The 23,345-nt window shown below is 44.9% G+C and overlaps 1 protein-coding gene across 3 annotated transcripts in view; it reads left to right on the forward strand.

The window, feature by feature from the left end:
• A2ML1 (alpha-2-macroglobulin like 1) overlaps nucleotides 1-23,345 on the forward strand; it is a 67,822-nt gene that overhangs the window by 14,360 nt on the left and 30,117 nt on the right. Inside the window, exons 2-11 of one of the 3 annotated variants that reach the window (XM_053225794.1) lie at nucleotides 5,081-5,172; nucleotides 10,917-11,100; nucleotides 11,480-11,642; nucleotides 12,225-12,277; nucleotides 19,556-19,576; nucleotides 20,420-20,579; nucleotides 20,848-20,932; nucleotides 21,851-21,977; nucleotides 22,421-22,535; nucleotides 22,858-22,967. In XM_053225794.1, coding sequence (XP_053081769.1) covers nucleotides 19,562-19,576; nucleotides 20,420-20,579; nucleotides 20,848-20,932; nucleotides 21,851-21,977; nucleotides 22,421-22,535; nucleotides 22,858-22,967 — 612 coding nt within the window. In that variant the 5' untranslated portion in view covers nucleotides 5,081-5,172; nucleotides 10,917-11,100; nucleotides 11,480-11,642; nucleotides 12,225-12,277; nucleotides 19,556-19,561. Of the gene's footprint in view, nucleotides 1-5,080; nucleotides 5,173-9,718; nucleotides 10,399-10,916; nucleotides 11,101-11,479; nucleotides 11,643-12,224; nucleotides 12,278-19,555; nucleotides 19,577-20,419; nucleotides 20,580-20,847; nucleotides 20,933-21,850; nucleotides 21,978-22,420; nucleotides 22,536-22,857; nucleotides 22,968-23,345 lie in introns of those variants that run through there. The other 2 variants (XM_027074213.2, XM_027074212.2) reach the window with 2 other exon arrangements.

A 23,345-nucleotide genomic window follows, 5' to 3' on the forward strand; every position in this document is an offset into this window, starting at 1 on the left:
CAGGAGCACCCCGATGGTGTGTCTTTTATTCCCATGACTTATTCATTCCGTAACTGGAAGACTGTATCTCCCACTCTCCTTTACCCATTTTGTCCATCCCCCTACTCTCCTTTCCTCTGGCAACCATCAGTTTGTTCTCTGTATTTACAGGTCTGATTCTGCTTTGTGTTGTCTATTCATTTGTTTTGTTTTTTAGACTCATATATGAGTGAAATCATATGGTATTTTTCTTTCTCAGTCTGACTTATCTTACTTAACATAATACCCTCTAGGTCCATCCATGTTGTTGCAAATGGCAAGATCTCATCCTTTTTTATGGCTGTATAATATTCAAGTGTATGTATATGTGTGTGTGTGTGTTTGTGTGTGTGTGTGTGTGTACATACATCACATCTTCCTTATTCATTCATTCGTCTATCAATGGATTCTTAGATTGCTTCTGCATGTTAACTATTGTAAATAGTGCTGCAATAAACATAGGGGTGCATGTATTTTCTTGAATTAGTGGTTTTGTCTTCTTTGGGTAAAATACCCAGTAGTGGAATTATTGGATCATATGGTACTTCCATTTTTAACTTTTTGAGGAACTTCCATATCGTTTTCCACTGTGGCTCTACCAACTGACATTCTGATTAACAGTGTGTAAAGATTTCTTTTACTTCTTTCTTTCTTTTCTTTTCTTTCTTTCTTTCTTTCTTTCTTTCTTTCTTTCTTTCTTTCTTTCTTTCTTTCTTTCTTTTTCTTTCTTTCTCTTTCAAGAAAGAATCTTTAGCAGGCTCCATGGCTCAGTGTGGAGCCTGATGAGGGGTTTAATCCCATTACCCTAGGATCATGACCTGAGCCAAAATCAGTAGTTGAACCCTCCACTGACTGAGCCACCCAAGGGTTTCTTTTTCTTCACATCCTTGCCAACACTTACTGTTTCTTGTCTTTTTTATTCTAGCCATACTGGCAGGTGTAAGGTGATACCACATTGTGGTTTTGAGTTGCATTTCCCTAATGATTAGTGATGTTGAGGAACTTTTCAGGTACCTGTTGGTCATTTGTATGTCTTCTTTGGAGAAACATCTATTCAGATCCTCTGCCTATTTTAAGACTGGATTACTTGCTTTTTTTTGCTATTGAGTTGTACAAGTTCCTTATATATTTTGGATGGTAACCCTTTATCAGATAGATGGTTTGCAAATGTTTTCTCTCATTCCATAGGTTGATTTTTCATTTCGTTGATTATTTCTTTTGCTATGCAGAAGCTTTTAATGTGATGTGCTGGTCTATTTTTGCTTTTGTTGTTTGTGCTTTGGGTGACATATCCAAAAAAATCATTCCCAAGACCAGTGTCAAGGGGCTTTTTTCCTCCGTTTTCTTCCAAGAGTTTTATCATTTCAGGTCTTACATTTTAATTAATTAATTAATTAATACAAGTTTATTTATTTATTTTGATAGAGACAGAGACACACATAGAGAGAAACCACATGCAAGTGGGGCAGGGGCAGAGAGGGGGAGAGAGAGAGAATCCCAAGCAGGCTCCTCACCGACACAGGTGTTGAACTCACGAACCATGAGACCATAACCTGGGCGCAAGTTAAGAGTCGGACATTCAGCTGACTGAGTCACCCAGGTGCCCCTCTGGTCTTACATTTAAGTCCTTAATTCATCTTAAGTAAACTGGCTTTGTCCTGTGCTTCCATCTGGGACAGATTCCTCTGTCCTCTCATTTTGTCTAAGTCTCTGTGCCTGTGTCTGTGCGTTAGGAGAGTCAGCTGTGTCTCCTCCTCTTGAGGGTAAGGGCTTTATGAACAGGAGGTCCTGCGGTGCCCTGCTGTGCAGTGTCCCCTTGTTCCCCAGAGTGTGGCACTTCTGGGAACGTCTCCGACGTGTGCTCCGCGTGCTAGCGGATCCTGGCTGCTTTATCCTTCAGGCCGGTTGTCTGCAGAGGCTCTCCGCCTGTTGTGGGCAGTGTTTGTTTCCTGGCCGGAACGTGGCACGGCGTAGCGAGGTGCGCTCCGGTCTGCTTGTGAAGTGAGACCTGCTGCCGCCACCCGAACCGAGGCCTCGCGAAACTCCTGGGTCAGGAGATGTGGCGTTGGCAGGGGTTTGGGCCAGTCTTCCGGGGAGAGGGGCCGATGTACTGGGACTGAGGGAAGAGTTACTGGGAAGCGTGGTTCTTCGGGAGTGCAGAGCGGGGAGTGTGCGGGGCTCGGTGTAGGCCAGTTAGGTGCATAGTGATGTCAGTGCTGCGCTGGTGGTTCTGTGTTTCTGGAAGGGTGGGGGAGGGAAATGGCCCCGGCCAGTTCCGTTGTTCCTGGCGGGCTCTTTCCGTGAATGCTGCCTTTCTGGGATGTGCTCTGAGATGAGCAAACGACCTTTCCGCGCTGTATGTCCATAGGCGGTTTGTCTACCTTTCCTCCAAGAGCGGCCCCAGTGTCCTCTGATTTCTCCCAGAGCCAGACATGCTGACTCCAGTCTGTAAGCCTGGCTGGTTGCGAGAACACAAAATCTGGGCCCTCTTGCTTTCCAAGCGAATTGCTATGGGCAGTCATTTACCCCCATGTGCCCCCCTGTGTGCTGATTTGTCTCTTCCCTTCTCGGCATCCGTGGCAGTTCCCTTCCTGCAGCCCAAGCTGTGTCCCCACGCTTCCTCTTCATGTGGCCTCTTCTCTGCCTTTACTTGTGGTGTTTGCTCTGCCAGTCTTCAGATCAATTTCTGGGATATTTAGGATGATTTGGTAGTCATCTATTCTATTCGTGGGACAAGGTGAGCTTAGGGTCCTTCTACTCTGCCATTATCTTCCCCTCCAATCCTAGCACCATTTTGTTTCGAATACTATAGATTTCTAATATGGTTTTAAATCAGGAAGTGTAATGACTCCAGCTTTGCAATTCTCAAGATTGCTTTTGGGGAGCCTGGGTAGCTCAGTCGGTTGAATGTCCAATTCTCGATCTTGTCTCAGGTCATGGTCCCCGGGTCCCAAGGTCCCGGGGTTCCAGGGTAGTGGGATCAAGCCTTGCATTGTCAGGCTCGACGCTGAGCCTGGAGCCTGAGTTTCTCTCTCTCTCTCCCTCTCCCCAGTTCTGTCTGTGCATGCTCTCTCTCTCTTTCTCTCCCTCTCAAAAAAAAAAAAAAAAAAAAAAAAGCTTTGGCTATTTAAGGACTTTTGTGGTTTCATATGAATTTTAGGGTTTATTTTTCTATTTCTATGAAAAAAGTACCACTGGATTTTTGGTAGAGATTGCGTTGAGTCTATAGATTACTTTGGATAATATGAACATTTTGACAGTATTAATTCTTCTGATCCATAAATTTGGGATATCTTTCTACTTATTTGTGCTGTCTTCAATTTTTTTATTAATGTCTTATATTTTCTACATGTACAGAACTTTCACCTCCTCAGTTAAATTTATTCTTGGGGTGCCTGGGTGGCTCAGTCAGTTAGGCATCCGACTTCGGCTCAGGTCATGGTCTCATGGTTTGTGAATTCGAGCCCCGTGTCAGGCTCTGTGCTGACAACTCAGACCTTGGAGCCTGCTAAGGATTCTGTGTCTCCCCCTCTCTCTGTCCCTCCCCTGCTCATGCTCTATCTCTGCCTCTCAAAAATAAAGAAACACTGAAAAAAAATTTTTAATTTATTCTTAAGTATTTTATTGTTTTAGTTTTTAAATATTTATTTATTTTTGAGAGAGAGAGAGAGACAGCAGGAGTTGGGGAGGGGCAGAGAGGAGAAGGAGACACAGAATCCAAAGCAGGCTCCAGGCTCTGAGCCCTCAGCACAGAGCCCAAGAAGGGGCTCGAACTCACGAACTGCAAGATCATGGCCTGAGCTGAAGTCGGATGCCTGACTGAGAGCCACGCAGCCACCCCAGTGTTTTACTGGTTTTAATGCAATGTAGTGTAAATGGGAATTTTAAAAGTTTCTTTTTCAGATAGTTTGCTGTTTGAAGTGTCTATCAGGCAGGACTGACACTGACCCTTCATGGTCACTTCAGGGAGAGACAGACAGAAACGAGAGGGAAAATAGAGACTAGAACCATGTATTTAAAGACAAGTAGTCATTAATAATAGAAAGAAAATGGAATCTAATTTGGAATACTTCAAAACCCTGGCTTTCATGTGTCTCTAAATTGGTATTCATCTTGGGGCGCCTGGGTGGCTCGGTCGGTTGAGCGTCCGACTTTGGCTCAGGTCATGATCTCGCGGTCCGTGAGTTCGAGCCCCGCGTCGGGCTCTGTGCTGACAGCTCAGAGCCTGGAGCCTGTTTCAGATCCTGTGTCTCCCTCTCTCTGACCCTCCCCTGTTCATGCTCTGTCTCTCCCTGTCTCAAAAATAAATAAAACGTTAAAAAAAATTAAAAAAAAATTGGTATTCATCTTTACATACACTTTCTGTAGACTATGACTATATAGTATAATAAAATTGATTATTTACATAAGAATTTGTTTGATGTAGACTAAAACTGAAATTGGGCAACCACAAAGTGTTCCGAACCTAAATAAGAACTCTGCTCTGTGCATGCGTATGTGTGCTTATTGTGCGTGTTTGCTGTGGGAATGAGAGAAGCATGCAGGGAATATTTTAACCTGTAGAAACAAGTTTCCTAGCGTGTTCCTAACAAGGCTCTGATGCGATATTTGTGGAAGATCTAATCCTGACCTCACCAGTACTCACCAGTGATGACTGATTAAAAGCTTCCTAGGTGCCAGGTACTATATTAAATGTAGAGATATGATATTTAGCAAAACGGAGTTCCTGTCCTCAGAGGTTATATCGTCTGTGCACATCAGAGAGATTTCCAGATGAATGTAGATGTGAATCTATATCCTGGGCCTTCCAGTGCTAACTAACTACTCCACGGTGCAGACTAAATTTAACATTCACTGTTCTGCTTACTCGTGACTGTTTATATGGGTCTATTTTAACGAAAATTATAGACAATAAAACACAGAGGCAGCCCCTCATTTTTTCTGAACAACTCGCCTTTCCTATCAAGGGAGAGTTCATCTGGATTCGTTCCACGGAGAGCTCATTAGTGTTGGCATCTTATTTCTTCTACCAGATGTGGTTACTATTTTCGTTTTATTCCAGGTAGCAGAGTACCAAACTAAAATTGCTAATGCTAAGTTCAGAGAAGTCCTGGGAAGAACTGACTGCAAGAGAACAAGAACAAAGAGGGAAAGGTAGGCAGTTTCATGACCTCTTTCTATTGGACATTGGTGGAGGAAATGCAGAAGAGAGTTGACATTCTGAACCTTTATTGTCAGAACTTTGCTCTAAACTCCAGGAAGCCTTTCTGACTACTCTTAGATCTAGCATTACAGCAGGTGTTCTCGAAGTACGGTCTCTGGACTGGGAAATCAGCCTCACCTTAGAACTTGTTCAAAATGCAAATTCTCGGGGGCGCCTGGGCGGCTCAGTCGGTTCAGCGTCCGACTTCGGCTCAGGTCATGATCTCACGGTTGGTGGGTTCGAGCCCCGCGTCGGGCTCTGTGCTGACAGCTCAGAGCCTGGAGCCTGCTTCAGATTCTGTGTCTCCCTCTCTCTCTGCCCCTCCCCCACTCGCACTCTGTCTCCCTCTGTCTCAAAAATAAATAAACATTTTTTAAAAAATGCAAATTCTCGGGGCACCTAGGTGGCTCAGTTGGTTAAACATCCGACTTCAGCTCAGGTCATGATCTCACGGTTCTTGAGTTTGAGCCCTGCGTCACGCTCTATGTTGACAGCTCAGAGCCTGGAGACTGTCTTCAGACTCTGTCTCCCTCTCTCTCTGTCCCTCCCCTGGTTGTGCTGTCTCTCTCTCTCTCTCAAAAATAAATAAAATATTAACAAAAAAATGTTAAAAAATGCAAATTCTCAGGCCCCACCAGAGACCAAGGAGTCAGAAACTCTGGGGCAGGGTCCCAACAAACATTTTGCCATGTCTCTCTTATTAATAAATCAATTGAGACAGAAGATAGATTCTTCAGGGATTCCTGGATGGCTCAATCAGTAGAGCGTGTGACTCTTGACCTCAGTGTTGTGAATTCCAGCCCCAGGTTGGGTGTGGAGCCTATTTAAAAAAAAATAAAAGGTGGATCCTTCTTCCTGGATCCTAACTTCCTTCTTCCTGAGGTTAGCCATAGGAAAGAGCGAATGGTGCCATTAATCATAAAATTATACCAAGCAAACAGGGAAGGAACATTGAAAGAGTTTGGAGAGCAGAAGCAGAGGGAATTAATTTGGAGGTACTTAAGAGATGCACAAAATGGGGGTACCTGAGTGGCTTAGTCAGTTAAGCGTCGACTTCGGCCCAGGTCATGATTTCGGTTTGTGAGTTCGAGCCCCACCTTGCACTCTGTGCTCACAGCTCGGAGCCTGGAGCCTGCTTCAGATTCTGCGTCTCCCTCTCTCTCTGCGCCTCCCCCGCTCACATTCTGTCTCTCTCTCTCCCTCAAAATAAATAAACATTAAAAAAATTTTTTTTGATGTCTTTTATATTTATTTGATCCCGTTTCCAGAGATCTTCATTTATTTGGGCAGTTTCTGTCTGGTATCTTATGAGAGGAGTTAGCAAACTTTCTAGAAATGATCAGAGAGTAAATCATGAGGGTTTGCAAGACAAATGGTCTCTTGGAATTCCTCTTGGAATTCCAAGTCTACCATGGTAGCACAGGAGCAAATGAGTGTTACCGTGCTCCAACAAAACTTTATTTACAAAACCTGTGGGGGGCGGGATTTAACCTGCAGGCTATAGTTTGTCACCCCTGTCATATCTGCTGCTGTAAGACTCCCTTTAATATTGCCAGTAGCACAGGTCTGGCACTAACCTTTGGTTTCTCTGAAAAAGTCTTTTTTTCCCCTTCCTTGACAAGATGTTTTTGTTGGCTAACAGAATACTGGATTTTGTGGGGTTTTGTTTTTTTTTTCCTTTCCTTTCAGTATTTTGAAGACGCCAAGTCATTGTCTTCCGGCTAACATTGCTTCTCATGAAGTTCGCTGGAACTCTCACCTTTGCTTTTCTATATATGATGAGTTTTTTATTCCTCTGGCCCTCTTCAAGACTTTTTTTTTTTTCTAAGTTTTTTTTTTTAATGTTTTTATTTATTTTTGAAGGAGAGAGAGAGAGACAGAACATGAGCGGGGGAGGAGCAGAGAGAGAGGGAAGCCCGGAATCCGAAGCAGGCTCCAGGCTCTGAGCTGTCAGCACAGAGCCCGACGTGGGGCTCGAACTCACAGACCGTGAGATCGTGACCCTAGAAAGGGACACATCTCTTCTCGGGCAGTTGATCACGGCGGATGAAGTCATGCTAGTTAAAAGATGAGGTGGATTTAGGGTTTGCTCTTGCCAAGGTTATTTTCAGTGCACCATAGGCTTTGGACTCCTCTTAGGATGCCTGATGCTTAGGGTCGGGTCTGGAATGCTGGAGACCTTGGTATTTATTCTCCACTTTCTCCTCTCGGCCTTCCCCATACACATTATAGGTGCCACAGAGCTGGTCTCTCTCCATATTTTTGCCCCTCTGCCGGTGGTGGACTGCTTCTACTCATTATGTTTTTGCTTCGAGTGCTGGTGACAGGGTTCAGTGGCTCTGTTGATAGGTAGTTGATATGCCTGGGCCCTGGAGGGTGAGATTTTCTTAGGATTCCTGCCTCTACTCCCAACCAAACTCTCCTTTGTATCTGTGGCAGGTCTTGTGTGGAAAAGATTTTCCTGCTGTTCTTTCAGTCTTAGGAAACTTCTGAGAGCATTGGTATAGACTTCTGGGCTGAGGTCTGTTTCTTTTCCCTCCCTCTGGGGTAGGTTTCTTCTTCTCTTTCTCCTTCTGCTTCTCCTTCTCCTCCTCCTCCTCCTCCTCCTCCTCCTCCTTCTTCCTCTATCCATCCCCGGACAACTACGGGTATTTACCTGTGCACCAGAAGGGGCAACGGTATTTACTGCTTCTACCCAGAGGCTTAAGCTTTTCTAAAAGGACTCTGGGCAGCTGGGACTTTTCCTATGGAATACATAAATACTGTTCTCTCTACACTACTAAGGGAAGCTCTTTTCAGTCTTATTCTGTATCCAGTCTTTCTCGTGAGCACTTGGTAAAGGTCACGGAAAAGACCTTTGAGGACAGACCTGTAAGTGAATATAAGCCCCCCCTTGTGGCACACAGAGCGTCCTTGTAGTTACTCCAGTCCACACTAGACTTTCAGTAAATCATTGAAATTTTAGCTGCGTTCGTACTGGCTTGTGTGAGGGCCCAAACACCTCCCATGTTCTGGCATAGATGAGACCGTTCAACACTCAGTCTCCTCTCCGGAGGAGCTGTGCCTCCTTGGATTTCAGGCTACTTAGTTGACCAGCAACTGTTGACCAGTTGACCAGTTGACGTAAGCTCGGCTCTTACGTTCAACTTTTTGGTTCAAGAAAAGTTGGCATTTTGCACTTCATCTGGCCTTTTCTCACTATCAGGTAGGGAAAAATGCTCTTTTCAGGTTTTTTTTTTTACATCCTAAATGGAAATGACACTTCCTACATGTTGTTTTGTACCATATTCCCCCTTCCCTCCCTGCCGTTCAACTAGTACTGCAAACAGTTCCCCTTGTCATGAAAATATTGTTATTCTTTTAAAGTTTATGTATTTATTTTGAGAGAAACAGAGAGAGTGCGGGTGGGGGAAGGGCAGAGAGAGGGAGAGAGAGAGAGGATCCCAAGGAGGCTCCATGCTGTCAGCACAGAGCCCAGCGCGGAGGTTGGAACCCACGAAACCGCGAGATCACGACCGGAGCCAAAACCAAGCGTCGGACACTTAATCGACTGAACCGCCCAGGTGCCCCATGAGAAGATTATTTGTAGCGGCTGTTTATTGTTGTTTTATATTAATCTGGCAATTTTTTCAACCAAATTAAAATGATTGGGCACTGTAATAGACCTAACATTTGATTTTCCCAGCATCTTTACCCCGACATAGCGGTGGAAGAGAACTTCCTTTGGTCAATGCCACATGTCTCTTTGGGGTTGCTTCATCCTGCTGGCCTTTGGGTGGTAAGAAGGACCCAGGTCCTCCCCCTCGTAGTATTCTGGCTACAATGATTGATTCAGAGGTGAGCATGTGAGAGAAGGAGGAACAACATCCTTCTTCAGAAATTTCCCTAACATAGATGAAAAATTTCTGTCTCTTGGGATCATAGAGCTGGAAGGATTCACAGCTCCCTCTTCTCCACTGCTTGAAGGAAATCCTGTGTGTGGTGGGACAGAAAGATTGGGAGAAGCAAGTCCTGGCAGAATCAGTTCTCTGACTTCGGGCCATAACATGTTCAGTTTCTCTGGCTCCTTCAGTTCTCTGTGTGTGATCCACCCCAGTTACCAAAAATCCTTTTTTGTTTAAGTTGGTTTGACTTGGGTTGTTCAGTGCCCCAGAAAGTATCCCTACTGATTTATGCTGTAGGCGGCGTTCAAGTCTTGCCATTTTAGGGGTCGTCGGGTGGCTCAGTAGGTTAAGCATTTGACTTCCGCTCAGGTCATAATCTTGCAGTCCGTGAGTTCAAGCCCCACACTGGGCTCGGCACTGGTGGGGCGGAGTCTGCTTGGGATTTTCTCTCTCTCTCTCTCTCTCTCTCTCTCTCTCTGTCCCTCCTCTACTTGCGCTCTCTCTCTCAAAATAAATACACTTAAAATTTTTTTTTTAAAGTCTTGCCATTATAAAGAACACTGTGAAGCAACTTAGTAACTACATCTTTTGCATACATGCACGCTTTCTTTCCGCATTAAGAAACATTTCCAAAGTAGGAATTGCTGAGTCATAGAACACGCAGATCTGAAAGGCTTTTGATGTGTGTGAAATTGCCTTCAGAAAGGTTGTCCATTTATACTTTTGTAAGGAGTGTATATGTCCCTATTTCCTTACAGTCACGGGAATACTGAGTATTATTATTTTTTTAAATTCCCAAGTAGATAGACTGCTTTTCTATACCTGTGTATAGAACACCCATACCTGTGTTCCCAAATAATGTCTTCATAGGATCATAAAAAAGAGAGCAAAGATCAAACATGGATGGAAATTTGGAATGACACCAGAAAAAAAGGGAGGAGTCCAAAATTTGTTCCAAGAGCATTACCACTATGAATACTCAGCCCTGGGTTTTCCCCCAGAACAGGTATTACGAACTGGCTGAGCCAGTATGAATATTTCAGGGAAAAATAAACTTGAGGAAGTGGCAGAGGTCCTACCCTGGGTTACCACCTTAGCCTGGGGCTCCAGTAGGTTATTGGCTGGAGCATTAATAAAAACTCCACACCCTGTGGGGTTAATATATATGCTATAGCGGGGACCCAGATTTCTGGTTCCTGCTCTTGAGGAGTCTGTCTCACCCGCAAAGATGTGGGCTCAACTCCTTCTAGGAATATTGGCCCTGTCACCAGCCATTGCAGAAAAATCTCTCCAGTAAGTGCTTGGTGTCAGAGGTGATGTAGGGCAGGTGGCTTCTTTGTCTATTTTTCTCAAATGTAAATATGCGGGAGAAGAGATAACCTTTGACTTATTTTAATTTCCTTCTCATCTGTTCCTTCTTTGGTTTCATTTCTCCTTTACCCAGAGAGAAAGGCTGAGGCATCAAAAGGGAGCCTTAGGAAAGATAATGTTAAAAAAAAAAAAAAAAAAAGATAATGTTAAAATACAATAGGGTCCTAATACCCTGTTCTCTGTAATAGAATTAATTTCCTTCTTGGTACCCTAGGCATAGGTTCTCAGTGATGGTCTCCTAGTGATTGTGGGAGGTTTAAGGCTATGCACTGAGTTATTTGTTACTCATCTGTTTCTCCATTATAGAAAATAAGATTCCTAAAGGCAAGGGCTCAGTCTGCTTAATTCACTGCTATATGCTGAGTTCTTAGGAGAGAGCTTAATTTTTCACTGACTGAATATATCATTACTGCCCTGAAACTCTAATATTTCCTTAATAGAAACTACCTGGTGACCTTACCAGCCCAGCTTAACTTCCCCTCTACCCAGAAAGTTTGTCTGGATCTGAGCCCTGGGAACCATGATGTAAAATTCACTATTACTCTGGAGACCAAAGACAAGACCCAGAAGTTGCTAGAAACCTCTGGGTTGAAGAAGAGACACTTCCATTGCACCTCCTTTCTGGTAAGCACAGATTCAACCCTGAATCTGCTCCCTTCCTTTCTTATCCTTCTTTGGAGACACTTGGCACAATCTGATTGTAAGTACGATTTCTGTTGCCTTACTTTTGCCACAGTCTTTAAACTTATCTCCCCTAAACGTAAACTCAGCTCCTGGCCACAACTCATTCACCATTTCCTTGACCTTGGATTTCTTCCTTTAGTTTTTGACCTTAACCTCTGAATATCGTTTCCCTTCTTTTCCCTGGCAATGTGTCTTACGGCCCTAACTTTGCTACCCGCCTCTAACTCAGCTCTTTCCTTCCACCCTCCCACTCTGGGGTTGAGACCAGTTGATTCATTCCCAACATCCTGCTCCTCCAGAGCCCCCTTCTCTTGTCCAGGTACCACCTCCTGCTGGTGGCACAGAAGAAGTGGCTACAATCTGGGTGTCGGGAACTGGAAATAACATCAATTTTGTGGAGAAGAAAAAGGTTCTGATTCAGAGGCAGGAGAACGGCATCTTTATACAAACTGACAAGCCCATCTACAACCCGGGGCACAAAGGTGAGAGGCGTACATAGGGGATTCGACAAAAGACTGGGGAGACCACTGCCCGTATTCCAGAAAGAGGGGCTTTGTGGTTTGGGGGTAGGCCTATGGGGCAGGAGGGAGAAAGTTCTGGAGGGATGAAGCGTGACAAGTGTGGAATGTCTGCTGTGTTACGGAAGCAGAGAAAAGCGGGTGGAGTTGCGTGTGTGTGTGTGTGTGTGTCTGAAACAAAAGTATACATTTTCCGGGAATGGCGTTTGATCAGTGTAGCTGGGCTGCTGTGTCTTATGGTGAGCTGCTTGTCTATGAATAAGAAAGCATCAAAAGCATTTGGCTTAAGCTCCTGATATTTGTACTTTGTGCCTTCTTCCCTAGAAGGGCATTCCATTATGATGTTTCCAAGTCAGGGGCTTTTATCTGTCTGTCAGTTTAGGTTGTTTATTGTGTGTGTTTGTTTGTTTGTTTTTTAAAAGTAAACCCTGACCAGGTTTTGCTGACTCAGAAGTGGGGGGGGGGGAGGCAGCGGGGAGTGGAAAGAGTGGAAGAAGGACTGGAGAGGGGGAAATCCCTTTGCCAATGATGCCTATTCTATTCTAGTGCATTTCCGCATCGTCACCCTGAACGGTAGCTTTCTTCCCGTGAATGACAAGGTGAGAATTCAGTTGGGAAGAGGGAAGGGGAGACGGGTAGGGCAGACTGAGATAGAGCAGGGAGAAGGAGAAGAGATTCTTCCTAAGAGCGTGATGAGGTGAAGTCCTCTGAGGAGCAGAATGCTTGTGCTAGCCTCAGGGCACGGGTCGAAAGCCTGCCAGTCCCCAGCAGCCTAAAAACAGCCAGAGGTGCCAGTTCTTAAGCTGATAGCTGCGAACATCAGTTAGGTTAATATGCCTGAGACGTGCTTGTATCCACTGCCCGTTTTAAATGTTTTCCATGTTATTTTATTTTTTATTTTTTAAAAATGTTTGAGAGAGAGAGAGCTTGCGAGTGCCAGTGGGGGAGAGCGGCGGGGTGGGAGGGGGAGAGAGAGAGAGAGAGAGGGAGAGACTTCCAAGAATCTCAGGCTCATGACCTGAGCCCAAATCAAGTGATGGATGTTCAATTGACTGAGCCCCCCCAGGAGCCCCTCCACTGTCGTTTTAAGAGTTTCTACAGGGGTGCTGGGTGGCTCGGCAGGTTGAGCGTCTGACTCGATTTCGGCTCAGGTCATGATTCCAGGGTTGTGGGATCGAGCCTCACATCAGGCTCCGTGCTGATGGTGGAGACTGCTTGGGATTCTCTCTCTTTGTCTCTTTCTGCCCACCCCCCCCCCCTGCCCCGCTTGTTCGCGTGTGCGCATGCACACTCTCTCTTCCTCTCTCAAATATAAACACACAAACAAACAAACAAATAACATAGAAGAGTTTTTGAAAACTTCAAGATTTTCTCTCCAGGAGTGATACCACATGACCTTGCAGTTTAAAAATTAGAAATAGTTCCGGAGGGGACGCCTGAGTGGCTCAGGCGGTTGAGCATCCGACTGAGGCTCAGGTCGTGGTCTCATGGTTCGTGGGTATGAGCCCTACATCGGGCTCTGTGCTGACAGCTCAGAGCCTGGAGCCTGCTTCAGATTCTGTGTCTCCCTCGCGCTCTGCCTCTCCCCTGCTTGCGCTCTGTCTCTCTCTGTCTCTGTCAAATAAACACTGGAAAAAAAAAAAAGAAATAATTCAGGAGTATTCCTAACAAAAATTAGAAATAAGAATATCCAATCCCACCATCTTTTTTTTTTGTTTGTTTGTTTTTACTACAAGGCAAGGTGATTTATAAAGTAGGCAATTTTCCTAAGGCTACATTACATGCCTAAGGTAAAAAAATGTGGTAACACTTGGCAATTACTTAAAGGTTCCTTAAACAACCCAGTCCCTGGAATCATAAGCCTTTTGATAGGTTTGATCTCAGCTTAGGGCTGGTGTCATTTTTATATTTCTGAAACGCTTACCTCACCTCTCAGACATTTCTGCTGCCTTCTTTGCCCTTCATTCACAGCCCATGATACATGATGCGTCATGAAGCTTTTAAAGATAATCATAGGGCAGCATTATTGTTATTTCCATCTCCCCTTCTCAGAGTTTCTTTCCTCTCCGTGCTGTGAAGCTATGAGCTTTTTTTTTTTTTTTTTTTTTTTTTAACCATTATCCTCATATTTCATTTTTAGGCTCTTTTCAATTTTTTTATTTTTTAATTTTTAATTAAAAACATTTTTTTTCACTTATATCTAAGTTAGTTAGCATATAGTGCAACAACGATTTCAGGAGTAGATTCCTTAATGCCCTTTACCCATTGAGACCATCCCCCCACCCACAACCCCTCCAGTAACCGTCTGTTTGTCCTCCATATTTAAGAGTCTCTTCTGTTTTGTCCCCCTCCCTGTTTTTACATGATTTTTGTTTCCCTTCCCTTGTGTTCATCTGTTTTGTATCTTAAAGTCCTCATATGAGTGAAGCCATATGATATTTGTCTTTCTCTGACTAATTTCCCTTAGCATAATGCCCTCCAGTTCCATCCACGTAGTTGCAAATGGCAAGATTTCATCCTTTTTGATGGCCGAGTAATACTCCCTTGTATATATATCCCACATCTTCTTTATCCATTCATCCATCGATGGCCATTTGGGCTCTTTCCAGACTTTGGCTATTGTCGATAGTGCCGCTATAAACATGGGGGTGCATGTACCCCTTTGAAACAGCACCCCTGTATCCCTTGGATAAATCCCTAGTAGTGCAATTGCTGGGTTGTAGAAGCTATGAGCTTCTTGATGAGTAGCTTCCTCTGCCATTACTTTCTTTCCCAATTTGGAATTCTTTTTAGCTTCTCCTTCCTGTCACCTGTATCCTTTCTGTATCAATCGGGTTTAATATTGACTAGTTATTTCTTAACAGACTGTTAATTCCAGAGCGGAGAGGAAAGGCTAGGGGAAAATGTGACCACAGCCAAGTATTATTTTAGACTCCACTGGCCCCTGAAGGTGCCTGAAGGTTAAGGGTCCCATTAACTACCCTTCTTCTATGATCTCTCCTCTGCTCAAATTAGACCCCATTACTGAGAGTTGTTCTGATTTCCATAGCTATCCTCTCTTTCTATCGTAAAATTACTCCTTCTCCCCTACACCATTTCTTTAGCCAGCCCCCTACTCCAAGTTCCAAATTTGAAGCTCCTGTTTGGAACACTGAAATCAACTAAAGGAACTTTACTAAGAAACTGAGGGACAACAATTGTGAAGTTAAGCGACTGAAGTATACTTGAGATTAACCGAGCCTATCTACTTTGGTGGCCACACCCATTTATCCAGAAACCTCCGCCTACTTCCAGGGGGAAACGCTGTCTTCTTACTTGAACACTTGTTGTTTACCAGAGCCTGCTTCTAAGTAATTGGTGTTCTTCCCGCCTCTTGACTCTCCGTGTGAGGAAAGTACTTTGTTACCTGAGAAGTGTTCTTTTTCTCTAATTTTTAGCCATCCATAGTAATCTCATTTTTGTCTCCTTATTGTCTGTATAGCTCTGGTCTGTGAAAGTCTCAAGCCTCTCCTTTGACCCCGAAGGGGAATGGAATGTGCCACCTCAAAATGGGCCACTGTGGCACGTGGATTGTTTTGAACTGCGGGTAGTCAAGAGCCAGCATACTCAAAAAACATTTTTTTTTACCTCTCTCTTAACTGACTTAGAGAACTGAAATAGGAGGCCTGGCCCAGTTACCAGATATAACTTTTTTTATCTAAAGGATTTATCTGGGGGCACCTCGGTAGCTCAGTTGGTTGAGCGTGTCGACTCTTGATTTCGGTACAGGTCATGATCCCAGGGTCGTGGAATCAAGCCCCAAGTCGGGCTCCATATTGAGCCTGGAGACTGCTTAAGCTTCTCTCTCTGTCTCCTTCTGCCCCTCTCTCCCTGCTCCTGTGCTGTCTCACGCGTGTTCTCTCTCTCTCTCTCTCTCTCTCAAAAAAAAAAAAAAAAATTTATCTACATGGTAAGGCAAAGATTTGATTACCAACCATTTGTTCTTCTGCTCTCCCTGTGACTTGCCCGGTGTCCCTTTGAAACCCCAGGCACCTTTGCCATTCCTTAGCTCAGGATGGTACAGAAGCCTCAATTGCCGGACTGCCTTGGGGTCTCATTGTCTTTGTGGGGCTCCCAAATGCCGGTAATCAAATGTTTTTCTCCTGCTAATCTGTTTTTGGATTACTAGACTAGCCAAAGAAACTAGAAGGGGGAAATTTTTCTGTCCCTCTAATCCTTACCTCTCATTTTTTTTTGTTTTTCTGAAGAATTGCCATGATCCTTGATATCCAGGCTGACAGCTGCCTTGACATGACGTGGTGCTTGGCCCAAGAATCAAAGGCAAACACCACCTTGACTTCATTTCCGTTTCCTTCCAAGTGAGATGCAGCCCTTGAACCCTCTCTGAGACCACACATCTAAATTCCAGCTTTCAATCCCATTTAGTTTTTTTTTTTTAACGTTTATTTATTTTTGAGACAGAGAGAGACAGAGCATGAATGGGGGAGGGGCAGAGAGAGAGGGAGGCACAGAATCTGAAACAGGCTCCAGGCTCTGAGCGGTCAGCACAGAGCCCGACGCGGGGCTCGAACTCACGGACTGCAAGATCATGACCTGAGCCGAAGTCGGACGCTCAACCGACTGAGCCACCCAGGCGCCCCAATCCCATTTGGTTTTTAAGTGTATGTAATACTACTTGGAATGCCCTGAACTTAATAGGTGTACAGTCTCTAATCAGAGTTTTAATTGCATTAACGTTTATGTATGTATGTACGTATGTATGTATTTCGCATTTATTGATTTTGAGAAATGTACGAGCACATGAGCAGGGGAGGTGCAGAGAGAGAGAGGGAGAGAGAGAATCCCAGGCAGGCTCCATGCTCAGCACGGAGCCCGACTCTGGGCTTGACCCTAGGATCCTGTGATCACGACCTGGTGGAAATCACAAGCTGGATGCTCAACTGAATGAGCCACGCAGGCGTCCCTGCATGTATCTCTTAGAAAGCATATCTCAGGGGCACCTGGCTGGCTCAGTCTGTAGGTCATGCGACTCTTGATCTCGGGGATGTGAGTTTGAGCCCCATGATGAGTGTACAGATTGCTTGAAATCGTTAGGGGTGCCTGTGTGGCTCGACTGCTTAAGTGTCCGACTCTTGATTTTGGATTGGGTCATGATCTCACGGTTGGTGAGATCGAGCCCCATGTCCAGCTCTGCACTGAGAAAGCAGAGTATGCTTGGGATTCTCTCTCTCCCTCTCTTGCTGCCCCTTTCCCCTGTGTGTGAGAAATATAACTCTCTCAAAATAACTAAATAACTCTCTCAAAACAACTAAATAAACCATAAAAAAATTTTTTTTTAATCTTAAAAAAAAAAAGAAAAAGTACATCTTAAATAATCATGATCTCATTATCAAACCTAAGGAAATTAATAAGAATCATTTACTATCATGTAACACCTGTCTTAAGTTAGGTTTTTTTCAAATGGCTGATTTTTTTTTCAAACTAGGATCTGATTAAATTCATGCATTACATTTGATTGTTATATCTTTCAAACCTCTCATAATTTAAAATAATCTTATTTTTTCATTGTCGCCTTATATATTTTTTAGGAGAGAGAGTGAGAGACGTGATCAGGCTAAATGACTTGTAGAATGTCCCCATTCCAGAAAATGACATTGACTTTTGAGGAAGCCTAGTTGTCTTATAGAATATTCAACGTTCTTTCTTTATTTTTTATTAAAAAAAATTTTTTTTAACGTTTATTTATTTTTGAGACAGAGAGAGAGCATGAACAGGGGAGGGTCAGAGAAAGAGGGAGGCACAGAATCTGAAACAGGCTCCAGGCTGTGAGCTGTCAGCACAGAGCCCGACGCGGGGCTCGAACTCACGGACCGCGAGATCATGACCTGAGCTGAAGTCGGACGCTTAACCGACTGAGCCACCCAGGCGCCCCTCAACGTTCTTTTTTTTAAAAAATTGTTTATTTATTTATTGTGAGAGACAATGAGAGGGGCAGAGAGAGGGGGAGAAAGAGAATCCCAAGCAGTCTCCATGCTGTCAGTGCAGAGCCCAACACAGGACTCTGATCCCCACCAACCCTGAGATCATGACCTGAGCCGAAACCAAGGGTCAGACCCTCACCTGACTGAGCCGCCCACGTGCTCCAAAATATCTGACATTCTTCATTCATTTGATTATGTCTTTCTTTGTAGTCTAACTTGCTCCCCTATGTTCTGGAGGTAGTTCTGAGGTCTTCATTAGATTTAAACTGAACCTTTTTGGCTAAAATATTTATCAGGAAATGCTGTGAACACCCAATGTATCTCTTCAGAAGATACCTAATGTCAGATTGTCCCGTTATTAGTGATGATGAGTTTGATTACTTATTTAAGGTGGTGATAGCCTAATTTCTCCAGGTAAAAGTATGTCTTCTGTTTAAAATTTTTTAAATTCTATTTATTTATTTATTTATTTATTTATTTATTTATTTAAATGTGAGCTCTATGCCCAAACTGTGGCTTGAATTCATGACCTCAAGGTCAAGAGTCACATGCTATACTGACCGAGCCAGCCAGGCACCCCTGTCTTTTTTTTTCTTTTTTTTTAATTAGCAAGTAATTTTGGTGACACTTTGACACTTAGCCCAATAACCCGTTCACCATGAACTTAGTGGTTTTAGCGTCCATTTTCTTGAAGAAACTATACATGGTCCTTTGATGGAACTCTTTTAAACAAAGTATTTTTTAGCGGTACCTGGGTGAGTCAATTGGTTAAGCGGCTGACTTCAGGTCATGATCTTGCGGTTCCTGGGTTTGAGCCCCACATCAGGCTCTCTGCTGTCAGCACGGAGCCTGCTTCGGATCCTCTGCTTTCCTCTCTCTCTGCCCCTCCCCTGCTCATGCTGTCTTTCTCATTCTCTTTCTCTCTCTCTCAAAAATAAATAAACCATTAAAAAAATTTTTTTTTAATGGTTTATTTATTTTTGAGACAGAGCATGAGCAGGGGAGGGGCAGAGACAGAGCGAGACACAGAATTGGAAGCAGGCTCCAGGCTCTGAGCTGTCAGCACGGAGCCTGACGTGGGGCTCGAACTCACGAACAGCGAGATCATGACCTGAGCCGAAGTCGGACGCTCAACCGACTGAGCCACCCAGGCGCCCCAACATTAAACATTTTTTTAAACAAAGCATTTAAAAAATTTTTTTTCAATGTTTACTTATTTTTGAGAAACAGAGAGAGACAGAGCATGGGCAGGGGAGGGGCAGAGAGAGAGAGGGAGACACAGAATCTGAAGCAGGCTCCAGGCTCCCAGCTGTCAGCTGTCAGCACAGAGCCTGACGCGGGGCTCGAACTCTTGAACCATGAGATTATGACCTGAACCAAAGTCTGCACTTAACTGACTGAGCCACCCAGGCGCCCCCAATACTTTCTTTTAAGGCATGTGGTGTAGAGCACTAAGGGATGCAAAAGCATCAGAAGCTTCATTTCTTCAGTTTCTGGAGACTGGCAATCCCTTTGAGGAAATCTCTTCTCTCTCCTCCCCCCCAGCCAATAAGCTTTTGCTCATTGTTACCCTTATGGGGGCACCAAAGAGCCATTTAGAAAGGCTCAGAGAAAGACAGACCTTGTGAATTTTTTTTTTTTTTTTTAAGAGGGAGGGCACAAGTGAGAGAGGGTGGAGAGACAGAATCCCATGAGGGACAGAGAGAGGGAGAGAGAAGCAGGGCTCACCCGAAGTGGGGCTCGAACTCACCAACCGTAAGATCGTGCGTGACCCGAGCCTCAGCCAGATGCTTAACCGACTGAGCCACCCAGGTGGCCCCTCGTGAACCTTTTGCTTTCGGCCCATCCTTATTGCGTATCCTGCTTTAACCCACGTTGTCTGGTTTTCCTTTTCAGTACTCCATGGTGGAACTACAGGTAGGTAGAAGTTTCCTTTCCTTTTCTGTCAGCTGTGGAAAAGGGGAGATCATTTCGGTGCTCAACCCCGAGGCCAGAAACCACTCTGAGATGTTGGCCCAGTGCCCAAGATGGAGTCCGCGGCCCAGCACCCACAATTCCCCCCAGGCCATGCCTGCTCTCTGGCCTGTGCTCTCCCACCCTCTCAGGCCTGAACCTCTGTAGATAAGGACACACTGCCCTGCGGCCACCAGCCTTCCCACTCTGATTCCCGTGACTTCTCTGCTCCACGCGAGTTCCACCGGGCTCAGTTCTGTACTCTTCTTGTTGTCATGGCCGTTCTTGTAGACGCTCAGCAGTTGGCTATGACGTGAATACCTGTGGGCAGTGCCGAGAAGGACAGGGACCAGAAAGCTGGAATATCTCATGGCATCGCCTCCATTGTTCTGTTACCTTATCTGTCAGGTAGCTTACGATAAATTCCCTCAGCATTACCCCTACATAGGCACCGAGAACAAACAACTCTCTGTAAAGGCTATCCTAAAGCCCACTTTCTGAAACCGACAATAACACCTTAGAGGACTCGATCTGACTCTTTGAATCCACAAGGATGCTTTTCTTCCCCAGTGGGGTCCGGCCCTATAGGAAAATTTATTTAGCAACAAGAAAGCTATAAATGAAAACTTAGCCACAAAGAAAATTATGAATGAAACAGGGGGCCCTTCTTCCTGGATGCAGACCATGGCGGTCATGAATCCCAGGGAGTGGGATTCTTTACCTGCGCTCTGTGTCTTTACCTGCTTTTTGTAGCGCAGAGCGAGAGACGGGCAGGTACGTCATGAAGTTTCTTTTTAATGAACGCAGGACCCAAATAGCAACAGGATTGCCCAGTGGCTGGAAGTGATGCCGGAGCAAGGCATTGCGGACCTGTCCTTCCAACTGGCCCCAGAGGCAACGCTGGGCACCTATACCGTGGCAGTGGCTGGGGGCAAGACCTTTGGCACCTTCCTTGTGGAAGAATATGGTAGGTGGGAGAATCAGCAGGTCAGAGCATTGGACAGAATCTTGCCCCCAAGTCAGCAAAGGTACAGTAAAATATACTACGGGGAGGGATTCTTGATTCGTTTTTGAATCCTGGCTAAGCCAGCTAATAACGTTAGGAGCATTTTTGCCTTGCTCGTCCCCTCCCTTAACTTAATTCATTTAATTATCACGGTTTCTATATCCCTCTGTCTACTGTCGGTAGGGGTCAAATCCTTTTTCTTGCCCATTTTTGTTTCCACTTTCCCCAGTGCTGCCTAAGTTTCAGGTGGATGTGGTGGAACCCAAGCAGTTATCGACCGTGGAGGAATCCTTCTTAGTGAAAATTTGTTGTAGGTGAGACTAAAACTCTGGATCTGGTGGAGATTACAGCTATATGGAGAAGAGTGACAGGGGAGAGTGGTTATGGAGGCGGTGGTTAAGACTCGAAACATTTTATGCGGTCCAGAGCCGTGACTTCTCCCAGAACACATTTTCTTTTTTTGTTTTGTTTTTTTGGGGGGGGTTTGGGTTTTTTGTGTTTTGTTTTAGAAAGAGAGAGAGTGAGAGGGCACTCAAGCGGGGGAGGGGGGAGGAGACAGAGAGAGAGAGAGGGAGAGACTCTTAACCAGGGTCCACAGTCCACGCTCAGCACAGTGTCTGACATGGGGTTCGATCCCATGACCCTGGGATCATGATCTGAGCTGAAATCAAGAGTTGGACAGTCAACCGGCTGAGCTACCCAGGTGCCCCTACATTTTCTTTTTTTTTTTTTTCTTGTTTATTTATTTATTTTTGAGGGAGAAAGTGTGCATGAGCGAGGGAGGGGCAGAGAGAGAGAGAGGGAGGCAGACGATCCAAAGCAGGTTCAGCCCTGTCAGCAGCCAGTAAGCCCACTGTGGGACTCAGACTCACAAACGGTGAGATCATGGCCTGAGCGGAAGCCAGACGCGCCACTGACTATGCCACCCACGTGCCCCTCAGCATTATTAGTGCCGCTTTGTGCGGAACACAGCAGTGAATCCCATGAGAAATCGGGGTAAGGAGAAAGAAAAGCATCGATCTCGGTCCTTCGGCTGGTATTTGTTGTGTGGTGGCCGATGCCCTAAGGCTTTGGGTAAAGCAGGGAAGTGGACCAGACTAGTGAAGGGTAGGACAGTCAGTGCTTCCAGAGGCTGGAGTACGGAAAAGAAGGGAAAGTGGTGTCTCGGAAGAGGAGGGCTGGATCTCAAGTGGAATCTCCCAACTCTGACTTGTCATGCTTCTCTGGGTTAGGTACACCTACGGAAAGCCCATGCGAGGGGCGGCACAGGTATCCGTGTGTCAAAAGGCATATACTCACCATTTTCCAGACGCACAATGGGAACAGCTACCCGACAGATGCAAGAACCTTTCTGGACAGGTGAGTAAAGGGGATGTAGCAAGGGAAACTTATTCCTGTGTCCGAAAGTAACTGAGCACCAATATACCAATATAGAAAAGTAGTAAAAACCCCAGAGTAGGAACCTTTTCACACAATCGTCGTCCCAGTTCCAAAGCACAAGGCAGTCTTCTTTATACTAAACAGGTGAAGTCTTTTAGAATCTGCCCTGGAGTCGAGAAATTACACTAAATCCTCGCGAGGCACAATTTTCCTGCCCTGCAGTTGGTTGTTTCTCCTCCTTCTCCGATCTTGGAGCTTTAACGTTGCTTCATGATTATCTATGTCGGAGGAGAGTTTTTCTTTCTTAAACGTGGAGAAACTGAAGTATGGAGATCAGAATTTCTGTCTACGGTATATTATCAAGTGGGAGTAGAAGTTAGGTGATTCATCCTCCCTTTCTCTCTCCCTGATTGCCTCACTAGACTGACAAGTCAGGATGCTTCTCAGCTTCCGTGGATATGTCCACCTTCAACCTCACTGGTTACACGTACAGCCACAGCATCAATATTGTGGCTACCGTGGTGGAGGAAGGAACAGGTAAGTTGGACACGCCTGCCTTCATTAAGAAAAGAGACAGAAGGGCTGTCCTAGGAACAGACCCATCGAGAGGGCTCAAGACCTACCCTCATTAGTGTTTGCGAACGAGTCTGTTCCTAGTTCACCGTCAAAGGGAAATGCCGGATTCCAATCTGTCATTCACTACCTATTTCCCCAAAAGTTTGGGGAGGAGGAGTTCGTTTGGATCTTTGGCCAGAAATGTGTTCAGTTTCATACGTCCAAGGTCGCACTGTCCTTTCAGGGATTTTACGTTACACACACCAGGTGTTTAGGTCATCATACATCTGGTTTCCCTCTTCAGGAGCAGAGGCCAATACCACTCAGGATATCTACATTTCTTCAGAAATGGGATCGATAACCTTTGAAGACACCAAAAATTTTTATTATCCCAATTTCCCCTTCACTGGGAAGGTATGTTGAAACCTGTCTCTACACCCAAAAGGTGCTTAACCATCCACTGTTGCCTTCTTCTTGGAGACATATAATAATAGCTCATTTAACGTTTTTTCTCAGTCCTTTATGTGTATTCGCCTGTCTAATCCTTACAACGATCCAATGAGGTAGACACTATTATTGGCCCCGTTTTACCGATGAGGAGACTGAGGCACAGAGAGGTTAAATGATTTTCCAAAAGTTATACAGCTAGTAAGTGGCACCTAGGATCAAACCCAGGCAGACTGCATCCATAGTATATAGTCTTAATTCCTTGGATTGTGCTGCCTTTAGTCTCACATGAGATGTGCCTTGAATATTAATGTGACTTCGTTGCCTTTCCCAATGCCCGGGACT

The sequence above is a fragment of the Acinonyx jubatus genome, chromosome B4 (assembly GCF_027475565.1).
Source record: "Acinonyx jubatus isolate Ajub_Pintada_27869175 chromosome B4, VMU_Ajub_asm_v1.0, whole genome shotgun sequence".
Classification (NCBI taxonomy): Eukaryota; Metazoa; Chordata; class Mammalia; order Carnivora; family Felidae; genus Acinonyx; species Acinonyx jubatus.